This window comes from Triturus cristatus, chromosome 9 (genome assembly GCF_964204655.1).
Source record: "Triturus cristatus chromosome 9, aTriCri1.1, whole genome shotgun sequence".
Lineage (NCBI taxonomy): Eukaryota > Metazoa > Chordata > Amphibia > Caudata > Salamandridae > Triturus > Triturus cristatus.
Genome location: NC_140592.1, coordinates 230,788,947 through 230,806,430, shown reverse-complemented (window position 1 = coordinate 230,806,430; position 17,484 = coordinate 230,788,947). Strand labels below are relative to the sequence as shown.

Genomic DNA, 17,484 nt, shown 5'->3' with positions numbered 1-17,484 from the left:
AATCTAGTGGTCCAGGCTTTCAAGAGCAGACTCAACCAACTCAGTCCTGCTTCTTGTGCCAGAAGGCTTTGTGCCTCTGAAATTGTCTGAGTCATCAGGGCATCTCTCTGGTAGCCAACCACCTGGTGGGATCTTTGAACCCACGGGTGGACAAACTCAGCTGGCATTGACAAAGGGATCATGAATGACATTTGCATTCAGAGGTGGTGCAGGCCATCTTCCATCAATGGGAGACCTTAGCTTGGAGTTTCCAAGGCAGCTCTCCCTCAGAAACTCTTTCCCCTAGAGTGGAGTTTGAGACTCCTGTGTGCCTTCTCGCTTCTACCTCTTCTGCCTAAAGCTCTCAAGATCATGAATGACTGGGCCCAAGTCAACCTAGTGGCCGTAAGCATTTTTCCTGCTGTTTGGGAGGATCTTCTTTTGCAGCAGCAAGGCAGAGTACAGCATCCATGTTTGCACAACCTTCACCTTCAACAGCTTTGAGCTAAAATGAAATATAATATAGCCATGTAGCCTGCCCTAGCGGGCTATACCGGCTATTAAAGGCCCGCTCCAGCGTCGGCGAAGGCCTTTAACGAGGGCGCGGGGCTTTAATAGCCTGTATAGCCCAGATACGAAGGGCTATAAGGCTATTAGAACATTCTGCCACTAGAGTGCAGAATGTTCTAACAAATATTAGTACATTGGAATGTTGGGAGCTCCATTGAAGACAATAGAGTAGCTCCAGGCTTATAATGGCTGGTATAAGCCCGGAGCGGCAACATTCCAATGTTTCTTTGTTCACAGCTGTTGCTGCGAACAAAGGCTTCAGGGAGCCTGAGGGGATTTCAGTCCCCTCGCACTCCCTGAAGCCTTTGTTTTATTTGTTAGAACATTCTGCCCTCTAGTGGCAGAATGTTCTAATAGCCTTATAGCCCTTCGTAGCTGGGCTATACCGGCTATTAAAGTCCCGCTCCCTTGTTAAAGGCTTTAACGCTGGAGTGGGCCTATAATAGCCGGTATAGCCTGCTATGGCGGGCTATAAGGCTATAAAACAAAGGCTTGAGAGAGTGCGAGGGCATTGTAATCCCCTCAGGCTCCTTGAAGCCTGTGTTCACAGCCACAGCTGTGAACAAAGAAGCATTGAAATGTTGGAGCTCCGGGCTTATACCAGCCATTATAAGCCCGGAGATACTCCATTGTTTTCAATGGAGCTTCCAACATTCCTATGTTCTAATATTATATATACAGTTCAAAAAATTTGAGACGCAAGCCAGCTGTTTCTTATTGCTTTGAGATCATGAGAAAAGCAGTGTGAACTAAGACATTTGGCTTACCACATGCTGCTATCCTTTATTGAACATTATTTTGCAGGTCAGCCTCCAAAATCTGTTTTATTCAAACATTATTGTTCAGATACAAAATCTAGGATTAATGCTCAGATGGACTCATGTTTCCTCAGAAACTAAATGCATAGAGGCACAGACATCTAAATATATAGATGTAATAAAATGGATTGTTTCAATTCTATGAAATAAAGGATTTTTTTTAATAGTGGAAATTCTGGAATATGCCTGAGAAGTATTGTAATAAATTGGGTTGTTAGTTTACTAGGGTGTCAGCCCTGGACATGCAGTAACCACTATCCTTGTCAGGCTAAGGCACAAGCAAACCCTACATTAACCCACTTGGTAGCTTGACGCAAATAAGTCAAGTCTAACTTAGAGCCAATGTGTAAAGTATTTCTGCAACACTTCAAACTCTAAAACAGTGAAAGCACACCACAAAAGAAGCCCACCACCAAAATAGAAAATTAGAGTACATTTTTATAAATTAAACAAGTTCAAAATGACAAAAAATCCAATTAGTAGTACTGGAGAGATTGAATTTTAAATTTTGTAGGGAAAATAGCACCAAGAAGTACATAGCCTAATGGGGAAATCTGGTCATCCCCAACCGGGACAAATTCACAAGTTCAGGCCAACCTCAATGCAGTGCAGGCCGCCTTCATGGACCCAGCCAGGCCCGCTGAACAGAGTACCTTAAATCCTGGTTGCGGAGCATTGCGTGGATCCACGTCATAGAAGCGTCACATAGCGGAAGTGATGCATCTGTTCCGAGATGCTGTGAGGCTGCGGTGCAAGGCCCTGTTGCGTTGTCGTTGAAGGTCCCATCGACAGGGTTTGTGATGCAGAGTCAGGCATTGGGGATGCGTTGTGCACCTGGCGATGCGTCAGTTCTGAGGAGTTGTGCTGCTGCAATGTGCAGTCCGTCGTCGTCATCGTCTTCGAGGCTGCCGTCGGTGAGAGATGCGGGGACCTGGGCTATGGATGCACCACTCTGTCGGGGTAATGCCTCGGTTCCTAGGACATGTGGGGCTACACTGCAGGTCTTTTGTGACAGGTCAATCCACTCAGCAGTGTCGAGGTATCGGTTCTGCTCAGGGAAGCGCTGCTCAGCAGAGAAGATGCGTCAGTTCTGCTAGCAAGCACCTTAGGCACACTTACAAGGGTCCAGGACTGGGGTGGCACCACTTTGCAGGGTAGACTCACAGATGGCATGGTCCAGTTGCTGGAGGTCGGAAACCTGTTATGTTCATGAGGCTTCAGATCAGGAGGCCAGCCAACTAGCCCTTGAAGTCACTCTGGGTTCTGGGTTCAAGGGCTTCAGCTCTAGTCCTTCTCACCCAGGCAAGAGGGCAGCAGGCAGCAGATCCCCAAAGCAGCATTCTAGCAGAGTGGCAGTCATTTAGCATCACAGCAGTTCTTCTTCCTGGCAGAGTACCAACAGGTCTAAAAGTGTACTGAAGTGATGGTGTCCTTCATTTATACACAGTTGTGCCTTAGAAGTGGGGAGATGCATCAGAGTTATGCCTGTGAAGTGCACAGATGCCCTCCCTTCCCTACCCTGACTCCAGAATAACTACAGGGGTATTCAGCCCTTTGTGTGGGGACAGGACATAGCCTACACAGTTTTAAGTGAGGTTCGGTCAAGCTACTTTCTTCCATCCTGCCAGTGATGGCCCACTCAGTCATACCTAAGCTCCCATTGTGTGTGGCTGTCTATGATGAATACACAAAGCCCAACTGCCTGATACACCCAGTCATGTGACCAGAGACAGGCACCAAATAGCTAAGGCAAGAAGATGGCGACTTTCTAAAAGTGATATTTTCAGAATTGTAATTTAATATCCGACCTCACCATAAATTAGAATTTTAAACTAGCATTGGAAAAACACCATACTTGAATCACTTATATCTTTCAATTTGGAATTTATGCTCATTAAATATAATAAGGTAATTCCAATATTATCCTATGGGAGATATAGGCCTTGCAGTAGTGAGAAATGAATATAAGAGTTTTTCACTACCATAGCATGTAAAACTTAAATAGTACAAGTCCTGGTATTCAAATACATCGCACTCTTCCCTCTGGGCTGTTCAAGGCCTACCCTATGGGTGACTTATATGTATTAAAAAGGAAGCTTTGGGCCTGGCAAAAGGTGTATTTTGCCAGGTCATTATGGCAGTTTAAAACTGCACACACAGGCTTTGCAATGGCAGGCCTGACCTATGTTTAAAGGGCTGATGCAATCAGTGCTGCAGGCCCACTGGTAGCATTAAATTTACAGGCCCTAGGCAAATGTAGTGTACTATATTAGGAACTTATATATGCCAATTGGGTGTAAGCCATTATTACCATGTTTAGAGGAGAGAGCTCATGCACTTTAGCTCTGGTTATCAGTGGTAAAGTGCTCAGAGGCCTAAGGTCAGCAAAATCGAATTCAGCAGAAAGTAGGAGGAGTAAGGCAAAACGTTTGGAGAGGGGCAACCCTGCAAAAAGGGCCATTTCCAACATGTGTCATTTAGCAAACAAATTGAGATTTGAACATAAATGGGCAGAAGTGATGATGTGTGTGAGGAGATGCACCTTATGGGCAGGGTTTGCTGAACAAATGTATGACGTTACAACGCCTACTAATACCACGCGTGCCATTACAATGTGGGTATTACTACGTCAATGCCTTTATAAGGACCTACTATTACAAAGCAGACTTTTACCACCCATATGCCTTTACCACGCATGCCATTTCAATGCAAAGGCATGCGTGGTAAAGACATACAATTAGTACCCTTTAACCTCCATACTCTCTTAAACCCAAACATTGCCCTACCCACCCAAACCCTCCCTAATCCTCTAATTACCCTTCCCAGCCTAAAAACCAAACCCACCCTAAACCCTAAAATTACCCTTCCCACCCAAAAAAACAAACAACCCTAAATGCTATATACTTACCTTATACTTACATGTAAAAGACATATGCCTTTACCATTCATGCCTTTACAACAAAATTTGTTGTAAAGGCATGCATGGTAAAGGCATATGCGTTGTAATGACATGCATTGTAATTGCATTGCGTTGTGATGGCACTGTTGTTGTGATGGCATGCGCTGTTATAGCAGGTGTTAAAAATGTTTTGTTGTAATGGCTGTTTCAACCGTGCTGAACAATTGCTACTCTAACCGCACCCAAGATGAAGGAAACTATCTTGCCAACATGAAGGTGTTATTCACATTGACACTCTTCTGCACAAGTATACACTTAGAGGGCTTCTATGTATATGAAATCAAAGTAGGGAAGATCCCATATTGGAAAACAGAAGAGGTGATATTTAGAATTTGGCTGATAGGGAATATCTGCCACAAATTGACAGTTGTCCAGATCACCCTATGTAGAGCACATAGCTTTGTAAATGCTTTAAAAAAGGAGTTATTTATAGTTTGGCGAAGGTTAAACATTTACCATAAATTGGCTGGTGTCCTGTTCTCTCTAAGAGAAGTGTGTGGCCATATGTACACTCTAAATGCGGCGGATGGGAAAGTCGCCAAATCTTGGGAGATATCTCACTTCGGCCAAATTCTAAAGAAACCCCAAGGTTTGTCAGGATGGATTTTTTCGATGGACTCATAAGCAAACCTCTAATCTTACTTGTTTCGGGATAGTACACTCTTCCATATATGTTACACTTCCTGATTAAAGATGACACTAAAACGCTGACTGCGGGGAAGGTATTCTGGCAACTTTCATTATTATGGGAACCAATTCAAAATCACTGCTGGAGTGAGGTCGACATGCTGACAAAAGTTTTCAAATGTCCTCTTCTTAACAGTGAGGGATATTTGCTGTTTATGATTCCACAGATAATTCTCATATTGGAGACCAGCTGGTATAAGTAATTATCAGTTTCCTTGCTCTCCTTCTGCGTGTGAATCTGTAGATGATGGAATACCAACATTTGAGAACTAGTACTTGAAGCTAGCTATATATAATTTCTCTCTCCAATGTCTTCTTACTTTCATACCTTGTGTCCCAAGTGCCTTTTTCTATCATATCCGTGTCTCCCCTCTTGTTTCTGTATATGGAATTCATATTTTCATTGAGGGTTTTGTTTACATTTTATACCAGGTTCTTTGCATTGGTCCTACTGGCACTGGAAAAACTCTCACCATCTCAGACAAGCTGCTGAAAAACCTACCCATGGAGTACATCCCCAATTTCCTGATGTTCTCAGCACGGACCTCTGCCAATCAGACGCAAGACCTCATTGACAGTAAACTTGACAAAAGGCAAGTCTAAAAAGAGCATGGAGGTGGGGGTTGTAATGAACTCATCTGAAGATTCAGTGAAAGGAAAATAAGAAAATAAGAAATGATAAAGGTGAAGTATATTAAGTGGAGTTCACAATTATGACAGTGTGAGGAAAGGTCAGTAAAACAATATTCCGTGAAAATGTTACATAATTAAGCAAATGGACAGAAGACCAAAATGAGATTAGGCAAGCTTCAGTGAACAACTGCCCCATAAAATAAATCTGCTTCGAACCTTAACTTAGAACTTCATTTTGGTAGAAATGATGAAGGGAGAAAGCTGAATGTTCAGTTGATTCAGGCATATATGAACAGAACGAAAATGTTCAAAATCTTCTCATGTACATTGACAGTATCCTAAATGGATCACTTCTTTGTCTTCGACATATCACAACTGTGCCACTTGGAGAGGTTCAGGATTCTCATGTTAGTACCACATCAAAACAGATAGAGACTTGATGTATTAAGAAGGGTTATATCTCCCATGCACCGAGATACAACAAATGGTAATGAAATGGTGTCATGTAGCAAGGTATACAGAACAATGGAATATATGAGAATTGGTCAGTCGTTACTTCTGGCTGACTAAAATAAAACAATTGAGACAAAGATATGTCAGGAGGTGCGCAATGTGTGTTCACATCAAGACTTAACGTTCACCTGCAGTAGGATTGCTGCAACCCCTATCCACTCCAACTCAACCCTAGAACATGTTCTCAGTGGGCTTCATTGTCCAGCTCTCTTCTTCGAATAGATATGATATATCATCATTACTGGCAGTGGTGGATTATTTCATGAGATGGAACACTTCATTCCCGTCAAAACATACCTACAGCTGTAGAACTTGCAGTATTCATTTTGGTCCACATCTTTAATTACGGAGGCTGTCTGATATCATTGTCACTGACAGGGAAGCTCAGTACACTGCCTCTTGTTGAAATAACTGATGATAATAGCATATACTCAACATTTTAAATTGACCAGTTTCCATCCACAAACAAAGGACAAACTGAGTGGCGTAGCCACTCTTTGGGACAATACTTCAGGTATCAAAATTGTTGGCACCAATAGATTATGCTTGTAGAACTTGCATATAGCTCATTATATTCTTCATTGAGAATATCTCCCTTCTATTGCTCTTATGGATGTCATCCTCTGTTATAAATCTACTACATCAGATTCACATTAGTCAAAGGGCAGCCCATCAACATGTGCCCCAAGCCAAAGCACAATACAAAGGTTTTCCTGAACGTCATTGGTTTAAAGCACCAGTTTACCAGACTGAAGGCAGAGTTTGGTTTTACACCAAACATCTATACAGCATCCCTCGGTCCCGTGAAAATTCTTCTGGTGAATTGGGAGGAAGAGAGGGGACAGGCTTTGGGCAAGTTAAAGCTGGAAATTCTGGAGTACAGGACAAATGCAAACTGAATAGACTTGAACAGTAGACTGCATTTTGTTCTCAGCTCACGTATTTCCTTGTTTATTAGACACTTCTGGAGCATTTGGAGTAGAGTTAGTGTTTTAGTATTTAATGGTCTAGCAAACATGGAGTCAATGCCTGGCAATGTGTTAGTTGTTGTGGCTCTCTGCTTTATACTAGTTTTCACTTGTTAATGCATCCCTTTTGTTTGTTATTTTCTTCTAACTATTCTCATGTGTTCAGTAATTCTAATACCTTTTCTCTATTACATTGTGTGTTGTGGTTTGTGATACACCCGGGCATACTCTCATTTGCATCCTGAGCTTTTCTCTAGTCTGGTTTACATTTACATTCTGGGACTTCCTCCTGGTATCTTGGTCTTTAGGGGATTTGTCACAAAAACAACCTCCAGTGCCCCTTTTAGCATAGATCTCTGACTCGGGAGATGGAAGCCTGAGGCTGTTGGTGGCTACAACGTGAGGGGCTATTTCCTTCTGAGGCAGCCCTTTAAGGTACTGATGTAGTCATGGCTTGTTGTTTCTCTGTTTATTTTGCTTGACTAATGTCTTAATAATCCAATGACTCCTGCTAATACTGATGTATGGACAGCACCTATAGTGGTATCGAATTACAGAGATATGTATAAAATATACGCATGAGCCTGTATTGTGCTGTAATAAAACACAACAAAAATGGTTAAAAGACTAAAAAACCACCAACCTCTGGTGCTCCAACCGGTAAGCCTCTGTTGTGCTCCGGTCATATTCAACTGATCTGTGCCTCATTCTTACTTGTGATCTTCCACTTACCTTACAGTCTGTGAAGTGGCTTATCATAGTACCACGAGTGAAAGATCTAATATTGCTCCCAACCTGCACAGAGTTCAGCCCAAGGGCAAACTCCAGTCCAATGTTTCTTTCTTGTTCTCTTCCCTATCTTTCTTCAGATTTCTGTAGCAACCTAGTAGTAATCATTATTCTTTCTTATAGTAGTTCAGGGATGCCATAGACCAATAGGAACCTGACATTTTGAACCTCTTTCATTTTTAGGGTGCCACATCATCTGTGGTGGGGGACAGGATCCCTATCAGAACTAACCAAGAAAGGAGCTTGTCAGTGTTGGGAAGCCTCTAGGGAGTGGGGAGCAAGTTGCAATTAAACTGAGTCTTTAGTTGGTATAATACGTTTGAAAATGACAAGACTCATTGTGTCTGAGACCCATTTCTTATGCTACTGTTTATCTGTACAGACATAGCTTTCCTAGCAATTTTAAAATGTTGGGCCCTTTGAAGTAGCATGAGGCCAAGTATCATCTCTCTAATTATGTAGTAGGTCTCTGGTATATGGATAAAGCTCATACTTCATTTTTCATGGGTAGTCCACCTGGTACAGCAGAATATACAAATCAATATCGAACATTGAATCAACGTTGATGGAGGGAAAGTAATAACAAAGAAGTCTCACGATGCTGTGGTAAATATTTCATTACCGGTACTATTTTTTATGCGGTAAAGTCTATTAAGAATAACTCAGTAAATATAAGAGGCAGAATCCGTGATATTAGAGGTTTTAAAAGGCTTTATTCCTATACAAAGGAATACAATTCGAATTGTAGGCTTTCTATTCCATCACCACGAAAGTTCAGGAAGGAAGGGCATACATTATTGACAGATAAGCAGTTTTATAGAAAATACATTACAGTGAAACAGATGCAAGAGGCGTAACAGCTGATAGTACAGATAAAAGGTGCATACGTAACTAATAGAGGCGGATGTATGGGCTTAATTTAATAAACGTCATCATACATGATGTCACAAGTGGGTGGATCCATAAAAGAATCCTGCAATGTCAGCAGAAATATTTGGCAGAGATGCGCGCGCAGCCGCATGACGTGTGATTGACGTGCAACTAGAGGGTGAAGGGGACTTGACATTTAGCTCTACATGTGGAGACAGAAGTCTGGGGGTCATGTCAACCTAATCCCAAATCATATCTAATATCCTATGTTTAAAGAACTGTGTTATCCAAAAGGAGAGGTCTCTAGGATAGAATCTATTCTATACTGACTGTTAGTGCGTGTACAAGCGTCTAAGTGTCTACACTAGATGCGAGGGGGTAGGAATATTCCATGGTAACGGGGCTATGAATTACTTGCATGAGGACAGCGAGGCCTGGCCCTTTGCACGGTAGCTGGAGGAATGTTTACCTAAACTACTAGACAGGAATGCATCGGATGAGGAGCGGAGTAGATAATCTTGAAGGTGAAATACAGTTTTTGGCAGGCGACAGGCTGGATCAGGCACCGTTAGCCGCGCAGGGAGTAGGACAAAGTTCATGGATACAGATGCAGGCTCAGACTGGAGCTTTCAGAAGCAGAAGGCAGGAAAAGGCTTGATGACAGAATTCAGGGCCTACTCGCCTGAATCTGTAAAATGTGGAAAGTGAACCACATAAAGTCGGTGGCCTTTCATACTTAGGAATGGAATATCTGACCCATTCATTGCGGATCTGAAAGAGGACATGTTGACGGTGGACGCACATATATTTGCGTCTTCAAAACTGGAGCAGGAGGGAACATACATGTACTTATAGCATGCACATTGAGCCGTTGGGGTCTACGATAGGGGACATAACTGATCACAAAATTCATATTTCCTCATTCCCTCCTTGTCCCCTACGGACCCTCAGGAGATATCGATCTTCATCAATCCATCGATCTGTTCATATAGCATCATTTGTTCTTCTTTCTTCTTCCGGGATCTCGAACGAAAACTTGGATGTGGGATACACGAGGTGGCACACAGACCACAAATCGCTGGCCCACATTGTAGACATAAGCAGCAACTGAATAGTATGAGAAAGCCAATACCTAGGAAGGATAGGATTCTCCATCCCCAGGCTGACAACACGCCCCAGAACCAACCGGACCAAGTCCAGGTGCCTGGACTCTGGTGTATCTGGCTTACAATCTTATGAAGTCGAGTTATGGCTTTATATACTGACGGCGAATTTTCTGGTATGAAAATGCAGCAACTTGATCCGATGACCCTACAAGCTCCGCCCCTATCGGCCAGGATGACGTCAAGGACAAGACGATTTTGAAGCACAACAATCCGCATAGCAGACTGCTCTTCTGTTAAATTGCCTAAGGCGGAAATAGTTTCGTTCACTACTGCTTCAAGGGTTCTGGTTAATCTACTTATCAGCTTACTATTAGTGACTGTACCTATATAGGGAAAGAAACCTTTATTGAAATCTGTGTATTTTTCCCATGCTGTTTCAGTGTAATCGACAATTGGGAGATCTCTCTGCTGTCTATTGTGTACTAAATGGGTATTTCGGTGATAATCAGGAGGAGCTAGGAAAACAGGTGGTAGAAGGAATGCTATGTAACAGGTACCATCCCAATCTAAAGGTAGACATATATATGCGGTCTGGCCACATATGAAGTAGGAATGGCGAGAAGCTCTAAATGTAGACTTGCCTTGATCACTGAATTTTATTACAGTGGTGCATTTACTATGGCCCATGTGTATGGAACCATTCTTTCTTATACATAATTCCCCTTTTACTGGGAATACTGACATGGCGGGCAAGATTGGTGTAGCTTCAGATTCAACGTTCAGGATCATGAGGTTAAGTGTAAAATTACCTAATCCATATACTTCATTTTCTAGATCAGTTCCTGTTCTTCTGGGAAGTCCCTCCTTGTTAGGGTAGCAGACTTTAAGCAAAACTAAGTTCAGGTTTCCCCATACCCAGTTGTCTTGATAAACTGCGGAATTTGAATCTAGGGAATTAATCAAACTAAACCATGCTCCACAGGAGCCATTGTGTGTGAACGGGTAGGGAAAGAGGGGCAAAACTCCCTTATAGTTCTGATAGGGAGGGAGTCGGCCACATATCCAACAATTTGTGGCATTGCTGGTTTGATGGGAATGATGTAACATACTAATGAATGTGTTGTTGCGCAGCGCAAATCTATAGGACAACTCGTGCGGAGGTAATTCGCTAAAAGAATGTTCTGCAGTTACATTGTAAGCACGCTTAAGAATAGGGTAATACATGTGCAATAGTATGCTGACAATGATGATCAGAAGACTTAGAAAAAACAAAATTAATAATGTTACTGTGCAGTAACTACGAAATGATTTACAATACGCATGCTTCTTAAGCTGCATCTGATGATTTCTTTCTCTATTCCGGTCTAGAGGATACATGTCAGAGACAAATTCAACCGATTCACCTTGGAGAGGACTTAAACAATCAAATTGTCTGACTTACTAGACCTTAATTTTAGTTTGTAAAGTTCTGGTTTTGACTGCTCAACCAAGGGGAGCTTTGAGTCTGTCTGTGAGGGAATACAGGGTTGAGTATTCACACTGGATGGTAGTCCATAAAATTTCTTGATATGACTCGAGTGCAACCACCCTTTCCGTCCCTCGATCTTCACGGCTGTCCTTGTAGTGAGTAGAACTAGCTTCGGCGACTTCCACCTAGGCTCCAGTTGGGTCTTCCGGTCGAAATTCCTGACCAGAACCAGGTCACCAGGGACCACGTCATGGGGCTTCACCTCAGTATTATCGGGAAAAGCTGCGGTTACCTGTGAACGACAAGATTGTAGTGCAGACATCAAGGAAGCCAGGTAATCTGTCAGCATATTACAGTCAACATCAGTGATTTTGCGAGGTATAGGCGTCCCCCACATATTTGGTGGTCTACCGAAGATCACCTCGTACGGGGATAGCCCTGTTCGAGAATGTGCTACCATTCTCATGTAAAAGAGCGCAATTGGTAAGGCTACTATCCAATCGACTCCTTTTTCTCTACATATTTTGGACAATCTAATTTTCAGAGTTTGATTATGGCGTTCCACGAGACCTGCTGCCTCGGGATGTCGGACACAGTGGAATTTCCATTGGTAGCCTAACAAAAGGGAAACGTGTTTCATTAGTTCGGATGAGAACGGCTGGCCATTATCTGAGTAGATAACACGTGGTGAACCGTACCGTGGGTAGAATTCTCGAACTAACTGTTTGGCAGTAGTCGGGGCAGTGTAATCTGAAACCGGGTATGCTTCTGTCCAACGGGAAAGAGCACAGACAACTACGAGAACATATTTGAATCCTCGACATCGTTCCATCTGGATATAATCCATCTGGAGGACTTCAAAAGCATGATCGGGAGGTTGAAATCCACCCTGTTCTACGGGGATGCTTTTACCTGGATTAAACTGACAACATATCATACAGGTACGAACTTTTTGTTTAGCTGCGGCTCGTAAATGTTTGTTGAACCAAATGTGTTGAATGCTGTCTAGCATAGCTTTTTCTCCTAGGTGCGCTGGACTATGTATTGTGTTAATGATAACTTGAACCATGGAGTCGGGAAGAAACCATATAGATTTTTCCTTCGTCATCCATCCTTGATCCGTTTGGATCCCTCCTAATTCAGTCCATTTCTTTATTTCTTCTGGTGTAGCATGTGTCTGTATGTCAATTACATCAAGGGCGGGATCCTTAACTGTCATGCAATGTGTTGGTGTCGGAACTATTGTCTTTGTCATGTCAGTTGTGTGAGTCTGATTCTGAGCAGTCTGTTTAGCTGTTCTGTCAGCTAGGTCATTACCCTGAGAAATGATATCGGTAACCTTTGTGTGGGCTTTGCATTTCATAATCGATATTGCAGTAGGTAAATGAATCGCGTCTAATAGGGCTTGAATGAGGGGTCCGTGTTGGATGTGGGCACCGTGAGAAGTTAAATAACCTCTCTCTCGCCACAGTACGCCGAAGTCATGGACGACTCCGAATGCATAACGTGAATCTGTGTATATATTGACTTTTTTATTTGTGGCTTGAATACAGGCTTGTGTTAGAGCGATGAGCTCTGCTGCTTGAGCTGACAAAGTGTTAATACAGTTTGTTTCAATGACTTCAGTGTCTGTTGTGACTGCGTAAGCGGCCACCAACTCTCCTGTACTTGTTCTCATACATGACCCATCTACATACAATGTCAAGTCTGGATCTGACAAAGGGATGTCTGTCAAGTCTTGTCTGGGTTTCGTCGTGATAGTAATGACTTCGACACAATCATGTGCCAATGGATCTGTTCCGCCTACTGGTAACAGTGTGGCAGGATTTAACGTATTACAACGTCTGATTTCTATGTGTGGCTGAAACAATGTTAATTCGTAACCAGTGAGTCTCGCTATAGTCAAGTGTTGTGTTTGTGTGCGGTTCAAGAGAACCTCTACTGCGTGTGGTACTTGTACTGTCAATTGGTGTCCTAACACTATGGCATCGCTTTGTCTGATTGCTAAAGCTGTTGCTGCCACCGATTTCAGGCACGCAGGAAGTGCCTGAGCTACTGGATCTAATGTACTAGAGAAATAAGCACATGGTTTGTGTGATCCTGCTTGTTCCTGAGTGAGCACTGACAAGGCAGTACCTTCGCGTTCTGTAACAAAGAGTGTAAACTGTTTATTGTAACATGGTGTTGCTAAAACAGGTGCTTGGCACAAAGCTTTCTTTAAGCTTTCAAAGGCGTGTATATGTTCTTGAGTCCAAGGGAGGACAGTCGATGTGGCTGCCTCCTGTGTTGTCAACTGGATGAGTGGTTTTGCTAGAAATGCATATTGAGGGATCCACTGCCTACAGTATGAAGTGAGGCCTATAAAAGCCCGCACCTCCTTTTGTGTCTTGGGTGCTGACATGTTAGCAATTAACTGGATGCGGTCGGATGTAAGCTGCCTTCCCTCCTTGGACAGCGAGTGCCCAAGGTAAACAACTCGCTGGACACAGAATTGCAGCTTAGAAGGGGACACCTTGTGCCCCTTGTCGGCCAGAAATTTCAAAACCGTCAGTGACGCTTTTTCACATTCAGGTTCGCTTCAGGCGGTGATCAGCAGATCATCGACATATTGAAGCAAGGCAGTGTTAACTGGCATGTGGATACTGTCAAGTTCTCGTTTCAGTGCTTGGCTATAGATGCTGGGGCTTTCTGTAAATCCTTGAGGTGCGCGTGTGAATTAAAAACTTCGTCCATTTAAACTGAATCCGAACAGATATTGACTTTCCGGATCTATTGGGACACTAAAGAAAGCATTCTTGAGATCAATTACAGTGAAGAACGTTGCTTCTGAGTCGATAGCTGTTAGTAATGAAGAGATATCTGGGACCACAGGGTATTGTGGTACAATACATTTATTTAATTCGCGCAGATCAATAACTAATCGATATACTGGTGGTGCTTTTGGATCCGTTCTTTTAAGAATCGGAATTATCGGGGAATTACATACATTGGAGTCGGTTTCGACAACCACTCCTTGTGCAATGAGCTCGTCAATGATTTGCAGTAAAGCCACAACAGCATCGGGTGGTAACTTGTATTGTCGCATTCGTGGTAGTATTACTCCTGTTTTTAGTGTGACACGATATGGTGTAATATTCATGCAACCAACATCAGTGGGGCCTTGTGCCCATAAATGTGTAGGTAAATTCTGCAGTCGGTGATCCATGTCTCTAGATACGTAGTGACCTTTGAAGTCACGTAGAAATAATCGTACTCCTTCCGGAGAACAACATATTATAGCTCCTAGAGCTTTCAATGTTTTTATACCTAACAAGTTTTCTGGACATGATTTAGTAAGCAATAAATCTGTAGTACGTGTCAATGGACCAATCGTGAGTGGAAGAGGTTGTGTTACGTCATTAATTATGGGTTTTCCTGAGAATCCAAGGGAAATATTCTGTGAGCCTGAGAGGGGTGCCCCTGGAACTTCACTGTGTCTTATAGTTGTTCTGCTTGCCCCTGTATCAAGTAAAAACTTTCTGTCTTCCCCTAATAGTTCACTATGTACATAAGGTCCCTCTTGGTCTACAGGAACCTCTATAAGGGGTAAGCCAACTTCCCTCTCTAGGCTATCTCATGAGTATCGCTGATAATCGGGATAATCTGCTTGTGCATACTGATACATCTGTTGTGTTGTCGCTTGTGTTGCAGCAATAGGCTGCGCTTGTGGTGGTGCTATGATCTGTTGTGGAGCTGCCTGTTGTGGAGCTAGTTGTTGCGGAGCTAACCTAGGTTGTGCATGCTGAGGGATTTGTTGTTGATTCTGATCCTGTCTAGGTAAACGTGGTCTCTCCTGGGTTCTACCTGTGGCAATATTATGTTTCAGGACTGGACAATCGTGTATATAATGACCTTGTTGTTTACAATAGTTGCATGTCCCTTTCGCAGGACCTGCGGAATCACCCTTTTGATGACCATCGGATGGAACTGACTGTGCAACAAGCATTTTCATTTTTGTATCTTTCATACGTCTTTGTTCGTGTTCTTGTTCTTCTCTAATTCTATTGTGGTGATATTGTAACATCTGTAACATCTGTGATGGGGTATTACCTTGCCAGGTACTTTCGAACTTCAATACTCTATTCTTGACTTGCAGCAGAGAATTTTCAACTAATTTTGTCACAAACAGATGTGGATATGACTCACTACTGGCTTTTATGCCACTATTTATACTAAAACATTTTTCAAATCGGGAATAGAAATCACTAGTGTCTTCATCTGGCTTTTGTTTACAGGCTGAGATTGCACCCCAGTCTTCCTTTTTCGTAGTTAATAAACGTGGCAGTACCTGTATTAGTAATCCTGCTAGTGCTGTAGTCTTTTCCCCAAGCCCTGCTCCTGCAGCTCTGGCCTTTTCTTCGTTTTCTAATGCTGTCCAATCTATCTTTTGGTCTCCCACCTCCCATTCCTTTTCTTTGAGTTTTTCGTAAACACCGGCGGGTAATAGGACTTTTAATATTTTCATAATATCGGGGTAGGTATACTCTCCCATGAGTAACATGTCCTTTATTTCACGGTGGAAACCTGCTGGATCCTTGTCATGGCTGGGTACTACTTTCTTCATTTCTAATAATTCCAGTTTAGTTATAGGCGTGTACACAAACACGCGTGTAAAATTATTACCGTCACTTCTGATTGGGTGCACTTCGCGTAACGGGTTCTGTCTATCTATGTGATACATTTTTCTTCCCATGATGGGAACTGGAACGTGTTCTGGGCATACGAAATTTAAATATTGGTTTCGGGATTCTAGAATCTCTTTAATCAAATCAGTACCTGACCCTCTCCATATATTCGTGAGTAGTTCTGTCAATATGTCAGGTAAGGGTCCTGGATCGGAGTGTTGGCTTTTATATAATATAAGGAGGTGTTGAATCATGTATATACTAGCTAAACGCTGTTCATATGGGTCAAGATTCAGAAACGTGTGTGCAAGTACATCATCATTGTATTCGCCGGGACTGTCAGCCCATTGTACTGCTGACCTGGCTAATTCTTGTTCGTCCATGGAATCGAGCATGTGGTACCCCCTTCGATCTCGGAGTAATTTATCAGCGGCTTGGAATAGGTGTTCAGGGGATTTTGTATTTAACATAGGGTTTGGAAAATGTCTATTATATTCTGGACGTATCGCACGTATCGGATCATTAAAGCCTCTGGTATTATTATGGGGTCTTCCTCTACCTACATAAGCTATCGTTTCTAATTGCTCTGATTCTTGCTCCTCCTCTTCTTCTGATTCTACTCTGTCTGTTTCTCGTCTTTCTTTATGTATTCGTTCTACTTCCTTGCGGATCTTTCGAAACATGGCGATTATACACGCCTGTCTATCATGTTTCTCTTCTGATATGTTCTGACCCCATTTGGCAAGTCTTTGCATTGTATCGTGATCTGCCCCAGGCCTGTCTTGATTCCTAATTACACAATTTATGAAAAAACGTAGTAGTTGTCTTTGGACATCCACTTTCTGGTATTCCATAGCTTCGTTAATACTTTCTGGACCTCGCCCTGTTTGGACAAAGCGATATATTTCGTCTAGGTGTTCACCCATTCCTGGTATCGTCATTAAATATAATGTAGCTCGTCTTATACGTAGTGATGATATGAGCAATTTATCCTGTCTACCTGGTACTGGGTCGTATCTACAATCCACAAGCTGTTCTTTAAATATGTCGGATGTCGCTAGTTGGGGTGTACGTTGGAGTGCTAAATCTCTAAGGGTCTGTTTATTTCGCGGCGGTGTGGCAAACATATCTGTCGTACCTCCTGTAGCACCATCTGAGGTGCTAGGCACGAAAGGATTCGTTGGGCGTAGGATAGAGATTGTAGATGCGGGAAAAACCGTAGAAACGGACGGGCCTGTTGGAACTTGTGTAGGAGTTTGTAGTTGCGGGGATACAGACGAATGCTCTTGGTGTTGAACACCATCGGCAAGCGGTGTGGGTGGTATGGCATTAGCATACTCGGGAGCTGCGTCATCTAAATAGGAGGAAAGGAAAACGTCCTTTGCTGTTTTGGGATGTGCTTTTATCGGGAGCAATGGAGGAGTTAAGTCTTTTGGTATGTCCGGGGTAGCCTTAGGTAA

At 42.8% G+C, this 17,484-nt stretch overlaps 1 protein-coding gene across 1 annotated transcript in view; it reads left to right on the top strand.

Annotated features, from left to right (window-relative positions):
• DNAH1 (dynein axonemal heavy chain 1) overlaps nt 1–17,484 on the top strand; it is a 1,256,292-nt gene that overhangs the window by 817,469 nt on the left and 421,339 nt on the right. The window contains exon 43 of the mRNA XM_085624793.1: nt 5,446–5,606. Within this exon, the coding sequence (XP_085480919.1) occupies nt 5,446–5,606 (161 nt within the window). The remainder of the gene's footprint in view (nt 1–5,445; nt 5,607–17,484) is intronic.